General features: G+C 58.6%; 11 protein-coding genes across 11 annotated transcripts; 10 read left to right on the top strand and 1 right to left on the bottom strand.

Annotated features, from left to right (window-relative positions):
* Positions 1-51: 51 nt before the first annotated feature.
* GGTG_04686 (hypothetical protein) lies at positions 52-2,300 on the top strand. Its single transcript, XM_009222483.1, has 2 exons — positions 52-220; positions 297-2,300. Exon 2 carries the CDS (start codon positions 522-524, stop codon positions 2,187-2,189), a length of 1,668 nt encoding a protein of 555 aa, XP_009220747.1. The 5' UTR covers positions 52-220; positions 297-521; the 3' UTR covers positions 2,190-2,300.
* Positions 2,301-2,632: 332 nt separating this feature from the next.
* GGTG_04687 (hypothetical protein) lies at positions 2,633-4,843 on the top strand (the record flags this gene model as incomplete). Its single annotated transcript, XM_009222484.1, has 2 exons — positions 2,633-2,903; positions 3,518-4,843. The coding sequence occupies exons 1-2, from the start codon at positions 2,811-2,813 to the stop codon at positions 4,841-4,843; spliced, it is 1,419 nt and encodes a 472-aa protein (XP_009220748.1). The 5' UTR covers positions 2,633-2,810.
* A 774-nt stretch (positions 4,844-5,617) lies between these two features.
* On the top strand, positions 5,618-7,108 carry GGTG_04688 (hypothetical protein; the record flags this gene model as incomplete). The annotated part of the gene is made up of 2 exons (XM_009222485.1): positions 5,618-6,001; positions 6,719-7,108. The coding sequence occupies 2 exons, from the start codon at positions 5,618-5,620 to the stop codon at positions 7,106-7,108; spliced, it is 774 nt and encodes a 257-aa protein (XP_009220749.1).
* A 2,541-nt stretch (positions 7,109-9,649) lies between these two features.
* On the top strand, positions 9,650-10,622 carry GGTG_04689 (hypothetical protein; the record flags this gene model as incomplete). Its single annotated transcript, XM_009222486.1, has 5 exons — positions 9,650-9,660; positions 9,996-10,095; positions 10,166-10,223; positions 10,268-10,353; positions 10,430-10,622. 5 exons carry the CDS (start codon positions 9,650-9,652, stop codon positions 10,517-10,519), a joined length of 345 nt encoding a protein of 114 aa, XP_009220750.1. The 3' UTR covers positions 10,520-10,622.
* Positions 10,623-11,288: 666 nt separating this feature from the next.
* Positions 11,289-11,558, top strand: GGTG_04690 (hypothetical protein; the record flags this gene model as incomplete). The annotated part of the gene is made up of 1 exon (XM_009222487.1): positions 11,289-11,558. One exon carries the CDS (start codon positions 11,289-11,291, stop codon positions 11,556-11,558), a length of 270 nt encoding a protein of 89 aa, XP_009220751.1.
* A 697-nt stretch (positions 11,559-12,255) lies between these two features.
* Positions 12,256-15,079, top strand: GGTG_04691 (RING-9 protein; the record flags this gene model as incomplete). Its single annotated transcript, XM_009222488.1, has 3 exons — positions 12,256-12,372; positions 12,467-14,598; positions 14,731-15,079. 3 exons carry the CDS (start codon positions 12,256-12,258, stop codon positions 15,077-15,079), a joined length of 2,598 nt encoding a protein of 865 aa, XP_009220752.1.
* A 309-nt stretch (positions 15,080-15,388) lies between these two features.
* On the top strand, positions 15,389-16,069 carry GGTG_04692 (cytochrome c oxidase subunit VIa; the record flags this gene model as incomplete). Its single annotated transcript, XM_009222489.1, has 4 exons — positions 15,389-15,575; positions 15,668-15,692; positions 15,761-15,928; positions 16,024-16,069. 4 exons carry the CDS (start codon positions 15,389-15,391, stop codon positions 16,067-16,069), a joined length of 426 nt encoding a protein of 141 aa, XP_009220753.1.
* Positions 16,070-16,365: 296 nt separating this feature from the next.
* GGTG_04693 (40S ribosomal protein S9) lies at positions 16,366-17,419 on the top strand. Its single transcript, XM_009222490.1, has 4 exons — positions 16,366-16,519; positions 16,591-16,689; positions 16,743-17,165; positions 17,255-17,419. Exons 1-3 carry the CDS (start codon positions 16,452-16,454, stop codon positions 17,152-17,154), a joined length of 579 nt encoding a protein of 192 aa, XP_009220754.1. The 5' UTR covers positions 16,366-16,451; the 3' UTR covers positions 17,155-17,165; positions 17,255-17,419.
* Positions 17,420-17,507: 88 nt separating this feature from the next.
* GGTG_04694 (hypothetical protein) lies at positions 17,508-18,545 on the bottom strand (the record flags this gene model as incomplete). The annotated part of the gene is made up of 2 exons (XM_009222491.1): positions 17,508-18,393; positions 18,460-18,545. 2 exons carry the CDS (start codon positions 18,543-18,545, stop codon positions 17,508-17,510), a joined length of 972 nt encoding a protein of 323 aa, XP_009220755.1.
* A 308-nt stretch (positions 18,546-18,853) lies between these two features.
* On the top strand, positions 18,854-19,753 carry GGTG_04695 (hypothetical protein; the record flags this gene model as incomplete). Its single annotated transcript, XM_009222492.1, has 1 exon — positions 18,854-19,753. One exon carries the CDS (start codon positions 18,854-18,856, stop codon positions 19,751-19,753), a length of 900 nt encoding a protein of 299 aa, XP_009220756.1.
* Positions 19,754-20,441: 688 nt separating this feature from the next.
* GGTG_04696 (cytoskeleton assembly control protein Sla2) lies at positions 20,442-23,748 on the top strand (the record flags this gene model as incomplete). The annotated part of the gene is made up of 3 exons (XM_009222493.1): positions 20,442-20,473; positions 20,564-23,591; positions 23,662-23,748. The coding sequence occupies 3 exons, from the start codon at positions 20,442-20,444 to the stop codon at positions 23,746-23,748; spliced, it is 3,147 nt and encodes a 1,048-aa protein (XP_009220757.1).
* Between the last annotated feature and the right edge of the window lie 1,139 nt (positions 23,749-24,887).

Here is a 24,887-nt window from a genome sequence, read left to right on the forward strand (position 1 = left end):
TTCCCCCCTTTTCGCCCGTCGACACATCGATCGCGAGCCGACACGTTGATTGCTTGGGATCCAGCCCGGCAGCAGCTTCCTATTGACTGGCAGCGGTCGGAGCCCTCGTCCGTTTCGTGCGCAGGGGGCAGATGCAGTGCTTGTGTCGGCCTAAAAGAGCGGGGTGGAGGTGAGCAGCTGTGGTCGGTACAGGGCACACTAACCTGCACCAATCTGCACCGTAAGCACCAATCTACACCGACTGCACCAATCTACACCGCGTGCACTAACCTGCACCGACTGCACCGATTGCACAGTCTACACCGATTGCACCAATCTACACCGCACCAATCCGAATCTGCACCAGTCTACACCGCGTGCCCCAACCCACACCGTCTACACCAACTGCACTGACTGCACCAATCTACCCTGGTGCTTATGGTCAGCAAGACCCAGCCTGAGCAAATGTTGCTGTCGCCATCAGCGCCTCGGCGACGCAAAAACCAGCCTCGACTTCACCCAGAGGCGTCAAGGCGGAAGAAATGGATGGCATCAAGGCCTTGTCAGAGGCTGTGTTTGACGCCGAGCAGAAGTTCAGTCCACCGCAGCATCCTTCAGCCCTCGTCTTCCAAACCATTGAACTCGCTCAAACCATTGAACTCGCTCATGGCTCTGGAGAATTGAAGCCGGAGCAGCCAGAGATTCGATCCTTGGACGAGGAAAGCCTCTGCAGCTGGTTCGCATCTCCCACGGAGCCGGGCGCGGCCACCCTCCGCATCGCCCACATCACCCGCAAGCTCGACGTCTCCCTGGAGATCTCGCAGAAGAGCTTCCTCAGCCTGCTGGCTACCATGCGAGCCGACAGTTGCGTCCGCTACTACATCTGCCACGACTACGACGGCTTTCACACACATGGCGGCGGTGGCGGGGCGGCCGCAACACCCTCCGGAGCGGGGGGCAGCAGCACGCTGACCACGCGCTTCCTCGGCACGTTGCTCTACGCCCTGGTCTGGACCTTTGACCCTTGCACGCTGACCACGCTCGTGCTCTTCCTCAACCGCCGCCTGCACACCTTCCTCGGCTTCGTCGACACGCTCCGCGCCCTGCGGCGGCACCTGGCCGCCGGCCCCTCGCTGCCGGGCTTCGCGTCGGGCCTGTTCCTCACCCGCGAGTTCGACCACCAGACGGGCCGCTGGGAGCTGGGGACGCTGCGCGAGGTCGAGACCGAGACTGGCTTCGGGCCGCACCCTCACGCCCGAGCCAACACGGCCCGCAACTTTGACATCCGGCAGCTCACCGACTGGGTCCAGGCCGTGGGCGAGGTCGGCGGGAACATGGACAACAGGATGCGGCACATGCGGGTGGCGAGGGGGGTGCTGGAGGTGGTCAAGTCCGAGGGCGCGGATCCGCCGGACCTCGAGTTCCGTGGCGGCGATGCGAGGCGGAGGTATCTTGAGGCCTCGGCGGCCCTCGCGGAGGCCGTGCCCGTCATGGACCGGCGCATGGCGACGTATATAGATTACCTGGCATACATGAGCGTCAGAGCGCAACGACTCTCGGCTGTGGTGAGCATTACCCATCTTTCCCGATGCCGCAACTCCCAAGGTGACATTGAGTGCTTACATGCTTACATGCTTACATGCGTCCAAAAAAAAAAAAAAAAAAAAAAACAAGCTCTTCGCACAACTCACCCACGTCGACGCCGGCGCGAGCATCAAGCTCGCGCGTTCCAGCGCAGAGGACAGCTCGTCCATGAAGACCATCGCAGCCATGACCATGGCCTTTCTCCCGGCGACCTTCTTCGCCGCCCTGTTCGCCGTGCCGTCGCTGCAGTGGAACGGCCAGGACAAGGTCGTGCAGGACAGCTTCTGGGTCTACTGGGCCTTTACGCTCCCCGCCACGGCGCTGGTGTTCCTGATATGGCTGCTAATGACCAAGAGGCAGTGGCTTGCGAGGCATCTCTCAGGCCTGGCTCGGGGGTCGTCGGCAAGCGAGATAATAGAGGCGAGAGAAAAGATTGTGTGATGCGGATAGGTTACAAACAAGGTTCAGACTGGCCACTTCTCCAACCACACAAGGCAACCGGCCCGCTGTTTCGGAGAGGGTGGGGCCTGGTTTTCAGAGGTCGTGAGGGGTCGCTGCGTCTCCCCCTCCCACTAGGTAGTTTATTGCGACTCTGTCGACGGAAAGCAAGCATGTTCTTTCTGTAACAAGTAAGAATTAGAGGCTAATTGGAGAGTGATCTCGATTCTCCTGTGGGGTCGAGGCAGCTTGATGGGATTTCTTCCTGCAGTTTCACGCCGCCCCCAAGGCACGGCGCGGCCGGCGCATTACTTTGTCGTACTGGACGAAATCTTCCGTCTGTAAACCTCAAACAAGAAATGCGGTCTGATGTACAGTAGGATCCAACAGTCCGGCCGTCGACGTGCCCAACCCAACAAGGTCAGCTGTTGTGCTTCCGTGGAGATGCCGTAATTACGGTAGTCCACCCTGAACTTGTCGAGAATGGTAAAATGAGAGTTCCCTGGGATTGGCGCCTGTCTTTAACAGTAGAAAATGAAATAATGCAGCTTAAAGAAAAAGGAGAAAGCTTGAAGAAAAGAAAAGAATGTTGGCCAAGGAAGAGAGGAGATACGCCATCTAAGCAACGGAGCTGAGGAGATACGCCATCCAAGCAACGGAGCTGAGGAGATACGCCATCCAAGCACAAGGTAGGCAGAGGTCAAGGAAAGACAAGAGCGTGCGTCTAAACGATGGTTACAGGCGCAGAAGCGGTGGGGTGAACTTTGGCATACCGACGGCGGCGGGAAACGGTGACGAGTTTAAACAGGATGAGTGTCCAAACACGGCTTCGGTGGACTGCCGAGAATGGCCACGCCGACATGGTTAAGCTGCTTCTCGACGACAAGGGTGCCGACGTGGAGGTTGCGGATAAAGACGGATGGACGTCGTTGATTGCGGCTTCAAGCAAGGGATATGTCGATGTGGTGGATATCGATTCGAAAAGATAACAATGACTGTGGACTGTGCGTGCACCCGGCGGACGGGTTTTAGTTTGAAGCTCTCGGCACACTTTCTCTTGGGCAAACTCGGCAGCCTCGATGCAGCACTTGACCGGTTGAACTGGCTACTGCTGCTTATACATACACGCGTGCGTGAACCGGTATAGCTGCCGAAACAAATGTTATTAGTAAAGATGCCTCGTCGAGTGGCCTTTTTTGGACACAGCAGCCGGGGGTTTGTCTCCGCTTAGCCGCGCTTTGTCACCGAGTTAGACGTAACCGCCCGAAGTTGTGGGTCCAGCTGAGGCAACGACAGTAGCTGCCATTTCTACATGCCACTCCATCTTGAAACCTCGATTCCCCGGCAGCCCATCACAGGACCTCTTCCCCTCCGTCCTCATCACCATGGCCCGCACTCAAGAGCAACCCGCTCCCAAACGCAATCGCCCACGTCTCTCTATACTCAAAGAAACGCCATCTGCACAGGTATGCATTCTGTCCATGATTGTATTGAATCATGGCCTAACTATTTACAGGAGCCACCAGTACAGCAATCGGTCGACGACACGCTCGAGCACAGCCCAAACCCAGACCAGAAGCGCCAACGGAAGCGCCAACGGACATGGCGCACCCCGCCTGCTGAGACCACGTTTGGCGAGCCAGCCATTGGCAGCGGCGACCCCGACCCGATTGCGTTCTGGCGGAAGGAGGGGCGCTGGCCAAAGGAACTGTTCCAGCCCAAAGACACAGGGGAGATGGTTCCCACCATGAAGGGTTTACTTGGGCGGAAGAAGTCCTCGTCCAACCTGTCCCGCAAGCGATCCAACTCTGCTAGTTCAACGCCGAGCGACCAAAAGCCGCATGAGGAGAAAAGCGCACCATACCGAGACCAGCGTTATGAAACTCTCCTCGAGGTCAAAGGTAGCTACATGGCCAAAGCTTCTTTGCCATTGCCCGATGCCAGCAAGGCCCTCTGCCAATCTCTCCTCGAGCAGACGCAGCCAATTCCCGGCGATACACTTTTCCGGGACGACATTTTCGAAACGACATGCCAGAAGATACACAACAAAAATGAGGCGCGAGTCATCCAAGATATCACTCGACTCATTGTTCCTTCGGCCGAGAGTCTCGCTACATTCGGTGCAAGCCACCTCGACATTTTGGTTGAGAGCGTCAACGAATGGTGGAACAATTCGGTCCCCTTTACCAGTCCTCGTCCCCAGCCGGACTATTCGGTCGGCTTTAGGCGGGGGGCATTCACCGACGAGCAGCTCGCCAAGCTATCGCCATTTATCGGCAATTTTATCTCCGGGGACCAGTCCTTTTTTATGGCCACGTACTACATGTACTTCCCATTCCTAACATGCGAGGTGAAGTGCGGCGCCGCGGCGCTTGATGTTGCAGACCGGCAAAACGCCCACAGCATGACCCTCGCGGTACGGGCTATGGTCGAGCTTTTTCGTGCTGTAAAGCGTGAGCGTGAAGTTGATGGCCAGATTCTCGCCTTCTCGATTTCGCACGACTATAGATCAGTGCGGATTTACGGCCACTACGCCGTAATTACTGAAAAAAATCCAACAAAGTATTACCGTCACCCGATCTACGAATTTTCTTTTACTACGCTGGACGGCAAGGACAAATGGACGGCATATCGATTCACCAAGAACGTTTACGATGTATGGATGCCCGCTCATTTTAAGCGCGTTTGCTCCGCCATTGATCAGTTGCCGTCCGAGTTGGACTTTGAGGGGTCCTTGATGCAGTCAGATGCTGGCTCCGTTTCAGAGCCCGTCGAGCAGGACGTCCAGTCTAGCAACGCTGAGCAGCAAGGGTTGACTCGAGACCCTCCTTTACAGGGCTAGGGGTGACAGAGGAGGAGGGGCTAGGGGGACAGAGGAGGAGGGGCTAGGGGTAAGTGAGGCCTTTATCACACCTTGACCCTGAAAGTAAGACTAACAAAACAGCACGCAGAAGTGATTTGGAGGCAAGTTTAAACTTGTTCGCCGTCCACATTTTCCAGATCCCATCCCCAAGTCGCTCGGATGCTGTCCCGTCTCGTGGCACAGGCACGCCATATCCTCACAGTTTGGGTCTTTGAGTGGGCTAGTTGGCTTCGCCCCCCTTCGCACTAAGGGGGGAGGGGACTTGTATCCGAAAATCACAAGCCAAGCAAGCACGCAGGTCACAGCGGTAAGCAAGTCCTACTGTTGCCCATTTCCCCACGGCAGAGTCTACGCTCCGTCGGCCCAACACCAGGCACCGTTTTGACAAGGCTCCACACGTTTCGCGAAAAGTCATCTTTTTGCTCCTCACTTCTGGTGACAGAAGAGAGTGCATACAAAGAGCATGGCTGGGAACACGAGGTATAAACAACCGCTTTGTGTAAATACAACAAAGGGGTTGTTTCCCCAAACGGACGCGAAACAGCACAAACAGCTGACAAAGGGTGTAAAAGTATATAAATGTCCAGGCAGCGACCAGCATCCATCCCACAGCGATATTCAGCATCACCTCTACATTGAGCATCGCCATCTCCGAGCAGACCGCAGCGATTCACACAAGACAAAAAACATCACTAGCGACAACTCCGCATCGCTCTTCATCTCTCGATATCGCAGCCGCAACGAAATTTCACCATGTCGGGAAGCTCGCTGAGGCCGATTCGCGAGGACAAGGAGGGCGTCGTCGTCGGCACTGCCGACGGGACTAACCACACCCTTTCGGACGAGCTAACCCCTGGCCATCGGGCCGCAACGCCCCGCGCCACGGCGGATGTCGGGGGCAGCAGCGACAGCGCGACGGCGGGCGTAGCAGAGGGCCAAGACACGGTCCCAGACGCGCCCGACGACGACGACGACGACGACGCCGCCGCCGCCGCCGCCGCCGCCGGCAGCGAGCGCGACCAACAAGACGCCGACGGCGGCATCCGCGGGGCGGAAGAGTCCGATCAGCCCATCTCGGAGGCCGAGCTCGACCAACTGCTCGAGTTCCTGAGGACGATCCGGAACGGCGAGGACATGGTGCCTTGGCAGGAGAACCTGAGACGGGAGCAGGGGGGGGGGACTGGGACTCGATCGCGCGCGCGCTGGGACGGCTCGCTAGGCATGCCGTCGTCCTGCACGACAGGATGGAGCTGACGGTTTCGGCCCTCGGCATCCCGTCGCTCGGCGGGCCCCTCGTCGAGGACCTGGAGTTCCTCGCCATCGTTCTCCGGGGGCTGGAGGTGGACGCGCGCGACGCCGCGAGACAGGAGTAAGAAGTGCATACGCCGACAAGCTGTGGCTGGTACGGGTCCGGGATGACGGCCCGGGCACGCGCGCGTGGGCTGTTCATAAAGGCCGCCATTTTTCCTACCAAGGAGAGCGGGGACACGTCAGCCTAAGCGGAGGATTGATGGGACTGCTGTGGAGGGGTTTGTAAGAAGAGTTTGGTCCTTGCGATAGGCAGGCTAGGTGAGGACGGCGCCGGGAGGATCCGGGCCCGTCATTGAGATGAACAAAATGAAATTTGCATTGCTTTCCGATACTTTTGCTGGTCATGTTCCCATACTTTCATGTTCCCATTTCATGTTCCCACAAGTTTACCAAATCGGGCTGTAAGAAAAGGCCATGGATCCGACCCAGCGTCAGAACATAAACCCCAAAGGCTGCCTCGACCCCTCGGGAGAATCAGGATCACTCTCCAAGTAGGAAACCCTTGAGGAGTACTGAACAGTAGCACGTGATTTGACAAATCAGGCCGACTTGGAGGAGTTCAGTCATCTGGTGGTCTACGATGACATCCCCGAAGGTGGGCAGACCAGCTACCCTCCCAACAACCACGATCTTGCTCTGCGGGAGCGGGAGTTGGCCATCCGACAGCGGGAACTTGCGTTGAAAAAACAAGAGATGAGAATGAGGCGTGGCCCCCTTCCTGGACCTCCTCGCAGGGGCCCTACGCCCTCCCTCCGCGGCCAACCCCACGGCGGCGGTGGGTTTAACGACGACGACGAAGATGACGATTACTTTGATCCTACCGGGCCGCCGACTGGTCTTCGTATCGACCCCGACAACTTGGACATGATGAGCGTGACTTCCAAGAAGAACCGCAGGATACCGAGCGCGTCCAACTCGCGTAAACCCGATTAACGCGCCATCTCGAGGCGGCCGATTCCGGCCGCACTTTGGCAGCAGAAACCGATCAAGCCAGCAGCTGATGAGCCAGTCAATCAACCTAACTGACAACATTTTGGATGGTTACTCGAAAGCCAACTTGGATTGACTAATACCGGTGCATCTATCAAGAACTATCTAGAACAGTAGGAAACCCTTTGTTACAGTCAGGCCTCTGCTCCCAAGGTAGGTGTGTGAGGTGGGTCACATGACATCCCACAACGCTAGTATTTAGTCCTGGGATCGTTGGCTTTCCTTTGCTGGCTTTCCTTTGCTGGCTTTCCTTGCTGGCTTTCCTTTGCTGGCTTTCCCTCAATCCGACAGGTTGCACCTCCGACAGTAGGGCACCGGAAGAGTACTGAACAGTAGCACGTGATTTGACAAACCGGGGGATTCACAAAAATCTTGGGTGTGGTTTAAAAGGCTTGCTCCAAGGGGTGCTTGGAAGCCAACTTGTGCATCTATCAAAAACTATCTAGGACAGTAGGAGATCCCTTCTGTTACAGTCAGGCCTCTGCTCACAAGGTAAGGCACCTGAGGAGTACTGAACAGTAGCACGTGATTTGACAAATTGAGGGGATTTACAAAAATCTTGGGTGCGGTCTAAATGCTTGTTACCCGGAAGCCAACTTGGATTGACTGCCGGTGCATCTATCAAGAACTATCTAGGACAGTAGGAGATCCCCTTCTTTTATACCCAGGCCTGGCAGCGCACCAGTGCTTCTGCCAAGAGCCCGTGATCTGTGATCTGTGGAGGGATCACAGGCTTAGCTAAGGCCATCGCGTGACCTCTTTCGGCACCGGCTGAACCTGTGCCCCTCGTCTGTCTCGTAACACCTTCCTTCTTGTGCCCAGGCTCATAACACCTTCCTTCTTGTGCCCAGGCTCTTTCCCTTTGTCCTGGGTGGTGACCTTCCTTCTCAGGCTCTTTCCCTTTGTCCTGTGCCCTAGGGCCGTGTCAGGTGACAAGGCGGGGTGATGCTCACCCGGCTGCCCTGGCTGCCACACCTCGGGCCTCCCTCCTGGGCCATGTCTGTTGGTTGTAACAAAATGAATGCCAGTGCATCTATCAAGGGCTATCTAGGACAAAAGGAAATCTCTTACTGTAGTGCTTTGCACCATTTGCCTTGAGAGATCTGTGGCTCTGTGCTTTGGGATCACAAATCCAGAGATTGGGCCATCACGTATTCCTTTGTAGACTGGGAAGGCGCGGTAGCTGCCCTCAAAGTTGTGGCCCCAGCCGCCTTCCCCCTTTGCTCCTGTCTGTTGGCGTGGTCGGTCGTAACAGCCCGCGAGGGACCGCTATCCCAAAGGGCTCATGCCCCTTTTTCGGTAACCCTAACTGTTGCCTAGAATTTTCGTCCACAACTTACATCGCCCGAACAAAATTCCAATTCTCTTTCATTCATTCTTCATCATGAACGAGGCGGCTCGACACGAACCTCGAGACCCCTTTATTACCTGCCGCGAAACAAGCACGACTATTCGAGACGAACCTGCAGACGTCGGACAGACCGACGCAATTTCCGAGTTGGCTCGAGTCCATCGGATCAGACCAAGAAGAGCGCTGCCGGTCAGACGATGCTCTTTAGCCCTCGGACCCCTTTGTTGCTCGTGAGGCTAGCCTTTTTACACTCACCTCATTCCACACTCTTCTCAAAGTCCCAAGCGGCCCTCCTTACCTAGTGCCAGAATGGATTTCCAGCTAACCTGGGCGCGCAGTGCTGGGCCACCCCAATCTGGACAAGATAGAGACATGCTCTACAGTGCCCTGCTCCCTCCCGCACGACGGCTTCAAGACCCTCCAGCGCAGGACCAATCTCGAGTTCTGCCGCGTGTAGACAGCTACCTTGACCACTCGAGCGACGAGAGTCCTCCACACCGGCTCCCGCCCCAGTTGAGTATGATCCCACAGCTCCCATTCACTGTCCATCTCGGAGGCGACGACAATGTACCCATGACCAACACGGCCCTCTGCTTCGTCCCTCGGTCGAAGATGTGAGCGACGCCCCTGGCTATAGATGTCATCAGAGCAAGGCTGACAAGGACAACCTTTTTCAGGTCATAAGGCGGCGTCTGCCCTCGAGGCACGCAAGACTCGAGTCCCCATCTCGGGAGCAAAGGCTGAGGAGGCGGCGTCTGCCCTCGAGGCACGCAAGACTCGAAGGTGTCGAGTCCCCATCTCGGGAGCGGCTGAGGACATTGTCCATGTCGCCCAGGTCTCGGAGAAGCCGGTCAAAGTAAGTGTCTTGTCTCTTCTCAACTCCTCTCCGGACCTCATGAAGCCAGCGACAATGGCATCATACTCCTGGCACCCAACGCGGGACTCGAACCGCAGCCTTTGGATTACAAGTCCAAAGATTAGCGCCACGGATGGCCTACAACCGAGATGCAGATGGATAGCCGGATCATTTGACCGTCGATGGTCAGGCGACACGGGCGCCCCTGGCTCGAGTCGATCATGGCTCGAGTCGATCAAGAGCTCGAGTCCAGAACCTAGCTGCAAGCGGCATGTATATGCGCGAGAGGTACGAGCCATTCCCTCAACACATGCCACCGTTGTTGATTACGCAAGAAGCGTGATTCTCCTGGGCCGTCGCCTGACGACGTGTACCGAGACATGGACCTTGCGGCCCTTGAGACAGGGGCTCGACGAACCAGTAGACAGCCAATGTCTAGACATGCCGTACCGAGCTCCGCCCAGACCAAGCTCAGAGTCGGCAACACGGATACAGTCGCCATCATCATTCCCCAAGCAGCAAACGCCTGGCGTCCCCCGATCCAGGTTGTCTCGCCGGCATCCTCCCGCTGATTTGGCGGATGCTCGACTGGCGTGGGCGTTTGACCGCTTCTCTGGCACCAGCATTGGAACTGGGACGTTTACCAGACTTGCCCTCCAATTGTTCCTCGTTAAGAGAGCCCTGTATCAGTATTTCTCGTCCGACTCGCTGGACAAGGAGAAGGTTAGTCTCACCCCAGATTCCGTGAGAATGAAGCTTCCTTTGCTAACCATGTGCCCGGCCTACTTTCCAGTGCATCTCCGAGGTCCTGCACTTTGCTCCGGCCTGCCCATCATCCTTGTTGGCTGCGGGTGGGTGTCTCCCGATGCTCTTCTGATCTTTGGCCAGGGGCCAGCGGTCTTCAGAGCCACGATTGAGGAGCTCCGCAAGACGATTGAGGAGCTCCGCAAGACGAGCCAGAAGCCCGTCTCGCCCGAGGATGTATGTTTACCCGCAACACTGCTCACAGTGACACATGGCCTTGAGCGACAACTAACCACATGTTGTTGCACCACAGGGCGAGGAGGAGCTCCGCAAGACGAGCCAACAAACGACTCCTTGGGGCTCAGTGGACTCTTGGCCTCGTCGCCGTCTTTTTCGTCCTTGAGGGTGGGTGGTGTTGGCGACATGTTGTTGCACCACGGGGCGAGGAGATCAAGAAGAAGATGGGCGCGTACAAGTACCTTGAGTGCTCGGCCAAGACCAACGAGGGAGTCGGCGCGGAAGGGCGCTGTTTACGAGGTCACCATGGTAAGTTCCTTTATCGGGTCGCCCCCCTTCCTTTATCAGGTCGCCCCCTCTTCCCCCCCCTCCCCCCTTCCCCCCCTTCCCCCCCCTCCCCTCCCCCCTCCCCTCCCCCACTCCCGACGTGGCTGGCGCCTGACCCTTGGGCAATAGTGGATACACGAGGAACTGCCGGACCTTGCACGCTCACCGTCCTCGACGCAGGCGGCCGGGGTCCTTGATCGGGATGACGTAGGAGCAGATGCGCCTCGGCACCATGCAGGATGCAGCCACGGGACGGAGAAGTTGGTGACCACGCCGCACCATTCACCAAAACAAGACCAAGAAGCACAAGAGGATCCTCTTGACCCAGGACGAGAAGATGTCTTTTGGCCGCCACGGTGCCCTGCGAGATGCTCTGCCTCGCGAGTCTCGGCCCAGGCGTTGTGCGACGGCGCCTTGGACACGGACTAGGAGTCGAGGACCTCCTCACGCGGCCCGACCGGCAATACCAACTACGTCGAGCTCAAGTGGAAGGAGGGCTTTGAGAAGCGGTGCATGTTGCCTGGCACGGCACGCTCGAGGTGGGCGGGCTGCGCGGCGGGTGCGTCGGCAGACTGGCCGGTGCTTTCCACGCGGCGCTGCAGAGCTACATGCAGGGCAACAGCGAGTCGGTGTTTAGGAGCAACTACCAGGCGCACCACGTGGCTGAGAAGCTCATGGCGCTCGGCTTCGGACGCTTCGTCAAGCCCTTCAACCGCCCGGAGCGCCGCGATTTTAACCTCGCCGACCAATTGGTGAACAAGCCGGGCGAGTGGGCAGCCCACACGGGAACGCATTACAGCACGGTCGGACCTACTGCGCGAGGCCGGGCGGCCGGTCCCGAGTCTGCGACGACCCAAGGCGTGCGCCCAAGATCATAATCGACGGCTACAACCTGCAAATGGGCGAGGCAGATGCCGGTCACCTTTTTCGCCGGGCGGAAGGACGGCGGCGCCAATGCAGGTCCCTGATCCATTGTCGGCGCGTGCACACACCAGCGTACTCTAGCGTGCACTCACCAGCGTGCACACTTCAGCGTGCACACACGGGGCAGGGCAACAGCGTGGATGGCGCACGAGGCACAGCTTCATTCCGCGACGGACAGACCGGCCGGGAGACGGGCGCCGGCCCTGTGCTTGCTTTCCCAGTGCTTGCTTTCCCTCGTCTTTTTCTTTTTCCAGGCCCGTTTTCCCCTTCTTCCTCCTCTTCTGCTTCCAAACACGCAGCACGTTTTGTTTGCTTGGTGAGTGTGCAAAGCCCGTTCTGAAGCCAGATTCCTTTGCCAGCTCGGATTTGATCCTGGCGCTGTGCCGTAGTGGTGGTTGGGCCGCATTGTCGTCTCGCCGCCGCGTCGGGGGGTCCAGGCATCAATTGGCGAGTAATCGTCGGGCCGCTGAAGCTTGGGGGGATCCGAGCTTGGGGGGGATCCGAGGTGCGCTGAAGCTTGGGGGATCCTGCGTCCCAGCCCCAGCGGTCGCATCTACCTGAACGCGAGATTGGAGTGGGCTAGGGCCTTGGCCGAGTCAACGCTGCAAGTGGCACGGGTGATGCAGTCACTGGACCGGCCATAGACATGGCATGATGAGCCCGACATACAACCCTGCAGCCGTCCCGACCGACAATGGCAGCCGCCCCTCTCCATTTCAATCAAGTGAGTCTGCTCGCCTCCCCGCCTTCGAGGCAGTGGGTACCTACGTACGTACCTACCTACTTACCTACCTGTGCATAGGTAGCTTCAGTGGCGTCGCTGCTGTCCCCCCGACCGCGAATTCCAAGCCCGCGCCAACAGCCTTTGTTTTGCTCCAGCCGCGACATCAACAACCAACCCGATAGACCAACACGACGCTCCGCCTGGCCTCCTGGGTCCAGCGCCAATATGCGCCCTCCGCGGATCGCCATTCTCATCCTCTTCTTCTTCGCATCCCTCTTCCTCTTTTGCCGGTCCATCACCTCGGGTCGCAAGTCTTCTCCCACCCATCGCCCCACCGTGTCCGACGGCCCTCCCGCCAAGTCGGCCTTCCAATCGCTATTCTCCTTCTCGACGCCCTTTACGCTGTTTCCGCCAAACGCCGTCATCTCCCTGACCGACGACAACAGCACCTCCTTCCAGGCCCGCCCCGCCGCCTTTGGACCGCCCCTGCCCCACAACGGCCTGAGCGGCCAGCTATGGATCGGCAGTGGTTTCGCCGACGATAACCTTCCCGACAGCGAGGGCGAGGGCGAGCTTGGCTGCAGCGACGTGCCCGGATGGGAAGACGGCACATCGGGTCTAGCCGCCGTCATCCCCACGAAGAAGTCCTACCCCAAAGACTCCAAGCTCCTCGCCCAGTCCCACACCAAGTCCAAAAACTCCAAGAGGGCAGCAGACTCCAAGGCTGTGCACCGCCAGTCGAGGCTTTCGCAGTCTTCGAAATACCGTCACTTTGATGACGGCACCCATGACGGCACCGATGACGGCACCGATGACTATCTGCATCAGGGCCTGCAGCGCTCGTCGTCCGTCTCCCGCAAGGAGACTCCGCCCTCGGGCACGACACACGCCGACATCCAGTCCATCCAGGAGTCTGCCGAAATCACGGGCAAGGTTGCGCTTCTCAGCCGAGGTGGCTGCGGCTTTCTCGAAAAGGTCAAGTGGGCTCAGCGCCGAGGTGCCGTGGCCGTCATTGTTGGCGACAACACCAAGGGTGGCCCACTGATACAAATGTTTGCTAGAGGTGACACATCAAACGTCACCATTCCCGCCATCTTCACCTCGCGCATGACGGCAACAATCCTGTCGTCTCTGGTGCAGCCCGGGAGCTTCATCGAGGATATACTTGATGAGAACGGGAACGCCGTCGTCAAAGTCCAGCAGTCAGACAAGGGCCGCGTTCACCGCAGGATCAGAGGCCAGGGCTCTGTCGTCGGCATGAGTGCATCTTCTACCCCAAACATCAAAGCAAATGTCCCTAGAAAGCCCGTCAACGAAGCCTCCGCGTCATCCACTCGGCCACGGAGCCGTGGATGGTTCAGCAAACTGTTTCATTGGGGTAGCGACTCGGATGGGGTATCTGGCAAGAACTGGGTTCTCGTCAACGACTGGAGCGATGAAAAGGACAATGCCATTAGGAACAGCATGGAGAAGGCTTCCAACACGAGAACCAACGTTGGCGAGGATGACGACTTTGTCATTGGTGTGCAAGATTGGCGCGATCCAGACCTCGTCGGCACACCTTCTCAACCCAAGGAGTCAAGTTTGGGACACGCCAAGGCGCTGCCGGCAGGGAACGTGGTCGAGGGCCCCGGCTCCCAAGGCCGCGAGGGGCTCTGGGTGACAATCACACCGGCGAGCAGCGCTAGCCCCTTTTTCGACACACTGCTCGTGCTCGTTGTCAGTCCGCTGATCACACTGAGCGTCGTCTACGCACTTCTCATACTACGCGCAAGAATCAGGAGGCGACGGTGGCGGGCACCAAAGTCGGTCATCGAGCGCCTTCCCGTCAGAACCTACCACACGGTTGCATCTTCGACTGCCCAATCCTCGCGGATACCCTCTCCAACGAGCTCGTCGCCGACGACGCCATTGCTGCAGCACCAGCATCTGCCCCAATCACAAACAACCCAAGCCCAGCCACAGCCACATGCACCACAGCCACAAACACAGCAGCAGGCGTCTCCCTCTCGCCCACGCCCGAGGTCACGCACCACGACCGATGTTCCAGACTCGGGCTCAAGTTCGCTGCTCAGGGTGGATTCGGATCTGCAGGCGCCACGGACACCGTCACGTCCAGAGCACGAGAAATCGGCGGCCCACCGCCCGAGCCAGTGGAAAAAGTACATGGGTCGTCAGGTCGAGTGTGTCGTCTGCCTGGAGGAATACGTCGACGGGGTCAGCAGAGTCATGAGCCTTCCGTGTGGTCATGAATTCCACGTGGAGTGCATGTAAGTCCATCATTCCAAGTTTCCACGGCGCTGTCGGGGGGGATACCTCCAGCTCTGTGCTGGCTTATCCGGCCTCCAGCTCTGTGCTGGCTTATCCGGATGTCTAACCCTAACCTTTCCCCCCTCTTGCAGAACGCCCTGGTTGACTACCCGCCGCAGAACATGTCCAATCTGCAAGGGCGACGTTGTCAGATCGCTTGCCCGCGGCTCTTCATCGAGCCCGCGGTATGAGGCCTACCGCGACGACAGCGATGATGATGATGCCGAGGCCGAAAGCTCCGGTTCTGGGTCCAGTAGCAATGGGGCTGCTTCGCCAGAGCGCGACAGCGACTTGGAACGTGGGATTCTGGTGCCCGCCGACTCGCAGCGTGCTCGCCGCTCAAATCGGGCCGACGGCTGGCTCGGCCTGCTTTCCAGCAGCCTCGGCGTCGTCACGTCACGCTCCAGGCGAGACTCGCAGGAGGATCGCCGAAGCCGCTGATAACACGCTTGACAGACGCTTGACAGACGCTTGTACATCTCTAATTGTGCTCATTCTTTTTTGCGCTCTTTTGTCCTCTTTTCCGTGTGTTTAGGCTTTTTGCCTTGTAAAAAGAAGTAGTAGTTAGACTTCCGATAGTGGGACAGGGCCCCATAAAAAAGATCGTGCTGCTGACGTAACTTTATGCCCGAGGCAACAACGTCAGTCAATCTGCGAAACATGGTTCGAGTCCATACAATGCAACCGATCCCCGTGCAATTGATCCCCTCCTCTATCCTCAAGACACTATCGCAATCGACGCAAAACACAATGCTCCCCAAACACCAGGTTCTGCGCGCCGCCCCGCGCTTTGCCGCGCAGATTCGGGCCCCGCGTTTTGCCGCGCAGATTCGGGCGCCGGTCCAGCGCCGCTTCATGAGCTCCCCAGGACCGAGCACCGAGAGCGCCTTTGTCCGCGAGCGCCGCGCCGTCAAGGAGCACGCACACGCCAGCACTGGTAGGCCCCTCCCCGACGGTGTCTGGGAAGCCCCAATCTCGTGCCAACCGGCGAGCGCGAATACAGGTGCTGACTGAAGCTACTCCCCACAGAGCTGTGGCGCAAGATATCTCTTTAGTGAGCGCCCCTACTTTTTCCCTCGGGGGGATACGATCTGGTCTCTGGACTGACGACAAACTCCACAGCGTGGTCCCCGTTGCCCTGGCTGCCTCTGCGGCCAACGCCTACTACCTGTGGAACGAGCACTGGGAGCACTGGTCTCACATGCCCCCTCTGGAGGAGCGCATCGAATACCCCTACCAGAACATCCGCACCAAGAACTACCAGTGGGGTGATGGCGACAAGACCATTTTGTACGTTGACCTCTTGTCTCTGTTCGCATGCATTCCCGGACGCCTCATCACATGTGGTTTCGTAGCTGACATTTCTCGGCCTACTTTTACCCCAGCTGGAATGACAACGTAAACTACCACAACAAGGACAAGACCACTTAGGCAAAGGAACATCTGTTTCTGGGGCTTGAAGGAACATCTGCCCCTGGGGCGCTGACTTGTAGCGCATCTTCTTCACTGGCTAGGTAGCAGCAAAAATACATTCAATCAACCACGCACTCTAATCTGCACCGCGATACCTTCCCATCGCTCGTCCAATTCTATTGGGTGCACGTTGTGCACAGGCCACATTCACAAAAGTGGGGAAGAGGAACCCACCCAAGGAGTGGGCCACCTTGCTTAATCATCTTCCCCCACCACACAATCTTGCGAAAAAAATCACCTCCCAAAAAAAACACCACCTCTGTCCATCACCACCTCTGTCCATCACCACCTCCTCTCCAGAACAAACAAAAACACCTTGACCACCCCCCCTCTCGAAACCATGGGTGTCAAGCCAAGCTACTCCAAGACCGCAAAGGTCCCACGCAGACCCTTTGAAGCGGCTCGACTGTGAGGCCACTGAACCGGGCTTGCCCGTTTTCACGTCTTTAGTCAAACTGACCATTTGTTCCTCAATCCAGGGACTCGGAGCTGAAGCTCGTTGGCGAGTTTGGTCTCAAGAACAAGCGTGAGGTCTGGCGTGTCCTGCTCACTCTGTCCAAGATCCGTCGTGCTGCCCGGTATGTCAAACCACATTTCCCGCCCCCCGAGAGCCCGCTAACAGCACACATAGTCAGCTTCTCACCCTCGATGAGAAGGATCCCAAGCGCCTGTTCGAGGGCAACGCCCTGATTCGCCGTCTGGTCCGCGTCGGCGTCCTGGACGAGTCGCGCATGAAGCTCGATTACGTGCTGGCCCTCAAGGTCGAGGACTTTCTCGAGCGTCGCCTGCAGACCTGCGTTTACAAGCTCGGCCTCGCCAAGTCGATTCACCACGCCCGTGTTCTGATCCGCCAGCGTCACATCCGTGTCGGCAAGCAAATCGTCAACGTCCCCTCGTTCATTGTCCGCCTCGACTCGCAGAAGCACATTGACTTTTCTCTCACCTCGCCCTTTGGCGGCGGCCGCCCCGGTCGTGTCCGGAGAAAGAAGGCCAAGGCCGCCGAGGGTGGTGACGACGCCGGCGACGAGGAGGACGAGGAGTAGAGTACCGGGAGGCTTTGGAAGCCAAGATCACTAGGTCGGGAGGCTTGGAAGCCAAGATCACTAGGTCGGGGCTTGGAAGCCAAGATCACTAGGTCGGGAGGCTTTGGAAGCCAAGATCACTTTTCTTACTGACCGTCTCGGAAAAATGGTCATTCATCGTTGATTCACGGCGTTTGGGCCATGGCAAGGGCATGTAGTGGAATGAAGCCATGCATTGGAGCCGGATTTTGCTCTCAATACAATCAAATCCTTGACCTCATTTTTGACCTCATTTGTCGTCCTACCAAAAAAGAATCATGTGCAACCACACGACACCAAAGCGCTCGCTCTACTTGGCCCAGTCAGGGCCCGCTCTACTTGGCCCAGTCAGGGCCCGTCGATACGGACCCGTCGGGGTTGACTGTTTTTCCACGGTCCCATTGTCTCAACTCCCCCTTCTTGGACCAGCAAAAGTCGTCCGCATGGGCATCCCCGCCATCACCTCGCCCGGTGCCGGCTCCTCGCTCCCACTTTTGAATCTGCGTCTCGGTGAAGCCAGCGGCACGGAGTCTCTCGGCACCCTGTGCCTTCCACTTTTGCCGATCCCTAAATGCCTCGGCCATATCATCCCACCCTCCTCCCTTGTCGGACGTGGGATCATACGATTCCGAGAAGCGGGCATCTATGCCGGACGCGGGTGCTGTATTTCCTCGTCCACGAGCCGGCAATGACGGCGGGAGGGAACCGAGTCCACGAGCTAGCAATGACGGCGGGAGCCCTTGTCGACGGTCGTGTGTTTCGCCATCGTCATCATCACCCCCCAAAGGAGAGCGCTCTCTTCCGTGTCGACGGTCGTGTATTTCGCCATCATCCCCCCCCAAAGGAGAGCGCTCTCTTCTGTACCGACGGCCATGTCCTTGGCCACCACCATCTGGCGAGCATGATCGGCGTCTCTCCCGCCCGTGGTCCCTTTCACGGCCACGGCCATGAGAAGACGACGCCCTCCTCCTAGCCTTGTTGCTCCCGCAACCGCCGCCATGGAGAATCGCCGAGATGTCGCGCATCTGCCGCCGACGCACCTCGTGGGGCTCTGGTCGGTGGCGTCGGCGCTCACGCAGCCGCAGCTCGGTCTCGCGCAGCTCCTGGAGCCGGGCCCGAGACTCGGCGGCCTCCTTGGCCAGAAGCGCCGCGTTGTGGTTCTCGGTCGTGCGAATGATGTTGCGCAGGAACCTCGTGTTGGGCTTGGGCTTGTTCTCGGGCCTGCCGTCCCAGCGCAAAGTCAGGCCATGCTGTTACAAGAGGACAATTAAACGGCCGGAGGCCTACCTTGCTCTCCTGGAGTCATCGTTGGCTTCGCTTATAAGCCTCTCGGCGACAGCATCGTCCGTGAGAAGGAAGCCGTGCTTCGACATGGCGGCCAAGCAAAGGTGTCTAGGTAGATCGATAGGTAGGTAGATCGGTAGGTAGGTAGATCGGAGGTAGGTAGATCGGTAGAGAGGTAGATCGGTAGTAGGTAGGTCGGTAGGTAGGTAGATCGGTAGAGAGGTAGAGAGGTAGAGAGGTAGTATGTTGGTAATTGGATCGAGCTCCTCAACAGTTTAGAGCGCAAACACAGCCGGGTGGGGTCGCGATTGGGTGGGGCTTTGCACTGCTCTAGAATCGGCCAGATTGATCGAGGGAAAGTAAACACAGGACGCGCAAACCAGCCGGAATTGAAAAGATGCCCGAAACCAACAACCCCGCCAAGGTCGCCACTCAGCTAGACGCTCTTGCTTCCAAGCACGAGCTCACCGTCGTCCGTCTGAGCGAGCCCATCACCAGCGCCGTGGAGCAACTAGAAGCGGCCATCGGCAACAACAACCCAGGCGGCACTACAGCACGTACATCAGACATCTCGACGGCGTCGCTCGACGCGCCGACGCCGGCGTCTCTCGAAGCAGACCTCACGCACTACAAGGAGCTATTCGCCAAACTGCGCTTCAGCTATGTGGAGCAAGTCACCAAGGAAAAGTTCATCCGCGCCATCGTCGGCGACCCGCCATTAATCGTGGACCCGGCCGAGAACGCAGAGCTGGAGGCGCTCAACGCCCAAGCCAAGGCGGAACTGAAAACACTCAAACGCCAAGTCGCGGAGCTCGTGGCCGAGCTGGAGCGCCAAGGTGCAGAACTGGCGCGCCAGCACATGCGCGTCGGGCTCGAGAGGGTGCAGCTAGCTAAACTACCAGATCAGATGGCGCAGCTAGAGAAGGACGTGGCCACGCTGAGACAAGCGAGGCAGGATCGCCAAGACAAGCATGCCACGGACCCGGAGCTGCGGCTACCAATAGGCAAGACGGCGGCACTCGCAGAGCAGCGCGAGGCAGAGGCACGAGACCTGGAGCGGCAGTTGGGGCAGCTGCGCGGGTCGGCGGCGCCGCGCAAGCGCAAGGAGGCGGAACGGCTGCGGGCGGAGCTGGCGCCGCTCGAGACCATGCGACAGGCCTCGACTGCTGCGGCCCAAGAGGCGAAAAGAAGAAAGGAGGCGGCCTTACGAGGCGGCGAGGACCATCTCGAGGAGCGCGGGAGGTGGTGGCGGACATCAGAGACGCTGTTGAAGCAGATGCTCGATATCAAAACCTGAGGCCTATGCTCCTGTCACTATTTCAAACACTCCATGGAACGTCATGCTCTTGCCCGATATGCGCACCCACAAGCACTTGAGGTACCTGGTACCTATCTCAACATACATAACACTCCATGCAATCCCAATATAAATTTGCCTGATCCTCCACTACAACACCAACTTTTCCCCTTCCTCACTTCCTCACCTGCTCCCCTGCTCTCTCAAAGACCCCGCACGCTGGTTGCCTGGTGGGGAGTTGGCCCACGTCCGTCGGCTGGCGGCGATCCACTTTCCGGCGGCCTCGCTTTCCTGATTGGCCAGCCTTGGCCGTGGCTGAATTGTGTCAAGGCTGACGACGTCTTTGCTCCACATTCATTATCGTGCTCTTCCTGCCTGGTGCCTTCCTGCCTTCCTGCCTGGTGCCTTCCTGCCTCTGCCACTCTCCGCCTCTGCCACTCTCCGCCTCTGCCACTCTCCGTCTCCGTCGCAGGTTATTTCCCCCGCAGACCGCAGCTGCATCATCCTAGCCACACCTCGACAGAGCTCCTCCAGAGCTGCTCCAAAGCTCCTCCATTCATCACTGCCCGAGCGATGCGTCGCCGCTCCTCGGAGCTTGCCTGTCCCAATCCCTCCTCTCCTATACGCGCCTCACGCCGCTCCATCTGACCTCTCGCTCTGATTCGTGTCCCTGTACCGCCCGCCCAATATGGCCACCGTCCGCAGCCTCGATCATGCAAAGTCCGTGGATGCCCTCTCCCCGCCGACGCGCGTGCTGTCACTTGCCGTGTAGCCACCCGCACACTGCCGTGCTGACATGCCGCAACCCAGGTCCGAAACGGAGCTCTCGGTCAACGTTAGGAAAGCCACCAGCCCCGAGGAGTCGGCACCCAAGCGCAAACATGTCCGCAGCTGCATCGTCTACACCTGGGACCACAAGTCGTCCCAATCCTTTTGGGGCGCCATGAAAGTCCAGCCCTTCCTCGCCGACGAGGTCCAGACCTTCAAGGCTCTCATCACGGTTCACAAGGTACTCCAGGAGGGCCATCCATCTACCCTGCGCGAGGCCATGGCCAACCGCTCCTGGATCGACAGCCTCAACCGCGCCGTGGTTGGTGAGGGACTGCGCGGGTACGGCCCTCTGATCCAGGAGTACGTCTACTTTTTGCTAGCCAAGCTCTCCTTCCACCAGCAGCACCCCGAATTCAACGGCACGTTCGAGTACGAGGAGTACGTGAGCCTCAAGGTCATTAACGATCCCAACGAGGGCTACGAGGCCATTACCGACCTCATGACCCTGCAAGACAAGATTGATCAGTTCCAAAAATTGATCTTTTCCCACTTTCGCAACGTGGGCAACAACGAGTGCAGGATATCCGCACTTGTTCCTCTTGTCCAGGAGACATATGGCATCTATAAATTCATCACCAGCATGCTCCGCGCCATGCACTCGACAACGGGTGACGATGACGCCCTAGAGCCGCTCCGAGGGCGTTATGATGCCCAACACCACCGCCTCGTCCGGTTCTACTACGAATGCTCGAACCTCCGGTACCTGACCAGCCTTATCGCCATCCCGAAGCTGCCACAGGACCCTCCGAACCTGCTCTCCGAGGACGACACGGCCCCGGCGCTGCCTGCGAGGCCAAAGCAGGAAATCGAGCGGCAACCGACGCCTCCGCCACAGCCCAAGAACGAGGAGCCAGGAGTCATAAATGACTTTTGGAGCACACAGCTCGAGGAACAGAATCGCGAGTACGAGGCCCAGCAGCGCGCACTCGAGGAGCGCCAGCGCCAGCAGATGCAGGCGCAGGAGCAGGCCGCTCTGCTCGCCCAGCAACAGTTCGCCGAGCAGCAGCGACGGCTGGCAGAGCAGCAGCAACGAGAACACCAGGCGCTTCTGGAACAGCAGGCGAGAATGGCCACCCAGGGGCGCCTTGCCGAGCTGGAACAGGAGAACCTGCGAGCAAGAGCCCAGTACGAGCAAGACCAGCTGATGCTACAACAGTACGACCAGCGCGTCAAGGCACTCGAAGGGGAACTCCAGCACGTCCAGGGCAGCCTGGGTCAGCAGATGAGCAGCAAGGACGATCAAATCCGGGCGCTGCAGGAACAGGTGAACACGTGGCGCACAAAGTACGAGGCCCTGGCAAAGTTGTATTCCCAGCTGCGCCACGAGCACCTTGACCTCCTGCAAAAGTTCAAGTCGGTCCAGCTCAAGGCGGCCTCTGCCCAGGAGGCAATCGAACGGCGAGAGAAGCTCGAGCGGGAGATCAAGACGAAAAACCTTGAGCTCGCCGACATGATCAGGGAGAGGGACCGGGCCCTACACGACAAGGACAGACTGTCGGGGTCCAGCAAGGACGAGGTCGAGAAGCTCAAGCGCGAGCTCCGCATGGCGCTCGACCGCGCCGACAACCTCGAGCGCAGCAAGGGCAACGAGCTGTCGACCATGCTGTCCAAGTATAACCGGGAGATGGCGGATCTCGAGGAGGCCCTGCGCAGCAAGTCGCGCGCCCTGGAGAATGCGCAAAGCAAGCTCAGGGACGGCAGCTCCGATATCGAGCAGCTCCTGCGCGAGAAGGAGGAGGAGCTCGAGGTGTACAAGGCTGGCATGGACCAGACTCTGATCGAGCTCAACGAGCTGAGGGAGAACCAGGGCGCGACGGATACGGCCCTGGACGGACAGATTGATGCCCTCATCATGTCAAACCTGGACAAGATGAACGAAATCATCGACTCTGTCCTCCAGGCCGGTGTGCAGCGCGTCGACGACGCTTTGTACGAGCTCGACTCGACCATGCAGGCCGGCAACCAGAACGCGTCGCCGACGTACGTGCTGTCGCAGATCGAGAAGGCGTCGGCGAGCGCCATGGAGTTCGCAACGGCCTTTAACAACTTTATTGCCGACGGCCCCAACAGTACACACTCGGACTTGATCAAGTCAGTCAATGTCTTTAGCAGCGCTCTGGCGGATGTGTGCAACAACACCAAGGGTGTCACGAGGCTTGCGACGGACGACAAAAAGACGGACGCCTTGATGAATGGGGCGCGACAGTCGGCCGCCGCGACGGTCAAGTTCTTCCGCGGCCTGCAGAGCTTCCGGCTCGAGGGCATGGATCCGATCCAGAGGACCGACGTGGTCATCAACAGCAACAACGACGTGCAGATGAACCTGCAAAAGCTGAGCAAGCTCGTCGAGACGTTCGCCCCGGGCTTCGGCAAGCTCAAAGGTGATCTGGGCGAGATTGTGGATAACGAGCTGAGCAAGGCTGCCGACGCCATCGCCGCGGCCGCCGCGCGCCTGGCCAAGCTCAAGAACAAGCCGAGGGACGGCTACTCGACGTACGAGCTCAAAGTGCACGACTCAATCTTGGATGCCGCCATGGCCGTCACCAACGCCATTGCGCAGCTGATCAAGGCCGCCACGACAACACAGCAGGAGATTGTGCAAGCCGGCCGGGGGACCTCTTCGCGCACGGCATTCTACAAGAAGAACAACAGGTGGACCGAGGGACTCGTATCGGCGGCCAAGGCGGTGGCCTCGTCGACCAATACGCTCATCGAGACGGCAGACGGCGTCATCTCGAACCGCAACAGCCCGGAGCAGCTGATAGTGGCGTCCAACGACGTGGCGGCGTCGACGGCGCAGCTGGTGGCTGCCAGCCGCGTCAAGGCCGGCTTCATGAGCAAGAGTCAGGAGGGGCTGGAGCAGGCGAGCAAGGCGGTCGGGGCGGCGTGTCGGTCCCTTGTGCGGCAGGTCCAGGCGCTCATCAGAGACCGGCAGGGCGAGGAGGAGCAGGTCGACTACTCCAAACTGGGGTCGCACGAGTTTAAAGTCCGGGAGATGGAGCAACAGGTACGTATCCTGACATTTTACCCTTCGTTTGACCTCCTTGCGTCAACGCTAACCATGCATCCCCCCCTAGGTCGAAATACTCCAGCTTGAGAATTCCCTTGGCGCGGCACGCCGCAGGCTGGGAGAGATGAGGAAGATATCGTATCAGGAAGAGTGAGGGCAGGTTTGGATTGGACCCCCCTCAAATCTTTCTCCCACATGCTCTCAACATGTGTCAGGTCGGGATTCCAACCTATGATATGATATAGTTTTTGGTTTCCTTTTTTCGGTGCAGCTTTCTTCGTGTTCTCGTAACTACACGATCCGGTTGAGCCGGCTTTCTACGCCGTGTCGGCTCAGTGCCTCATTTAGCCCCTGTCCTATCCTTCCGCCATATGTATCATTCTCGACCGACAAAGTCTTAGACTTTTTTCATTTTTCTCGGTTGCCTAGGTATATAGCAAGCCTCTAGGTATTTCTTTCCTGCGATCAATGTGTGGGTTTTCGACGTGGACCGCGATGGGCGCAGTATGCAAGGGGGGACTGAGTAAGAGGGACTTGTCATGGCCCCGCGATGCAAAGTGAACAATTCTTGGCCGCCTATTCAGAGTGCCTCTTCCGAGCTGCACACTGCTAGCATGTGTGGCCCCCTTAATGGAACGGCTGACCGCCAGACCGGGGCTGCTTTGCCGCGAGATTTGAAGGAGCCAGAAAAAGGAAGAAGAGACGGAAGAAGAAAGCTGGACGGGGACGTGCTCACGTCTTCAATCAACCACACGACCAATGGGGAGAGGGTTGCACATCGAGCCGGGGTTCTGGGAGATGGTCCAATGCTTTGACCATCGAATGTGTGGCTGTCGGTGGCTGTCAGTGGCTGTCAGTCCTGCAGCACCACAGTATCCAAGTACAGTGCAGCCCCCTCTGGTGTTTGTCCTGCGTGCCATCCCCCCCAACTTTCCTACTCAGGAAGGAGGCCCGTGCTGAAATGCGGCTGCAAGCCCGGACAGGGATGGGCGCGAGACTAGGAGTGGGGCTGCGCATAAGGATGTGGTCACGCCTGCCTGCTGCATTTGCCACCTTACTGGCTGCGACCCCTCCCCCCAGCCACCTTCTTTTTGCAGAGACGAGAAAACTCTGCCCCCCCCACAAACTAGTGCTAACACGGGGAACAAATTTCCAAGTGCACGTTCGCTGCTCAAAAGGTGAGAGCAAAGTGAGCGGCAGCCACAGCAGCCAGCAAAATTTCAGCTCGAGGTGGGGGGGGGGGGGGGGGGGGGAGGGGGGACGGGCCCGACGACCCCCGACCCCCGACCGACG

Source organism: Gaeumannomyces tritici (genome assembly GCF_000145635.1).
Source record: "Gaeumannomyces tritici R3-111a-1 unplaced genomic scaffold supercont2.2, whole genome shotgun sequence".
In the NCBI taxonomy this organism is placed as follows: Eukaryota; Fungi; Ascomycota; class Sordariomycetes; order Magnaporthales; family Magnaporthaceae; genus Gaeumannomyces; species Gaeumannomyces tritici.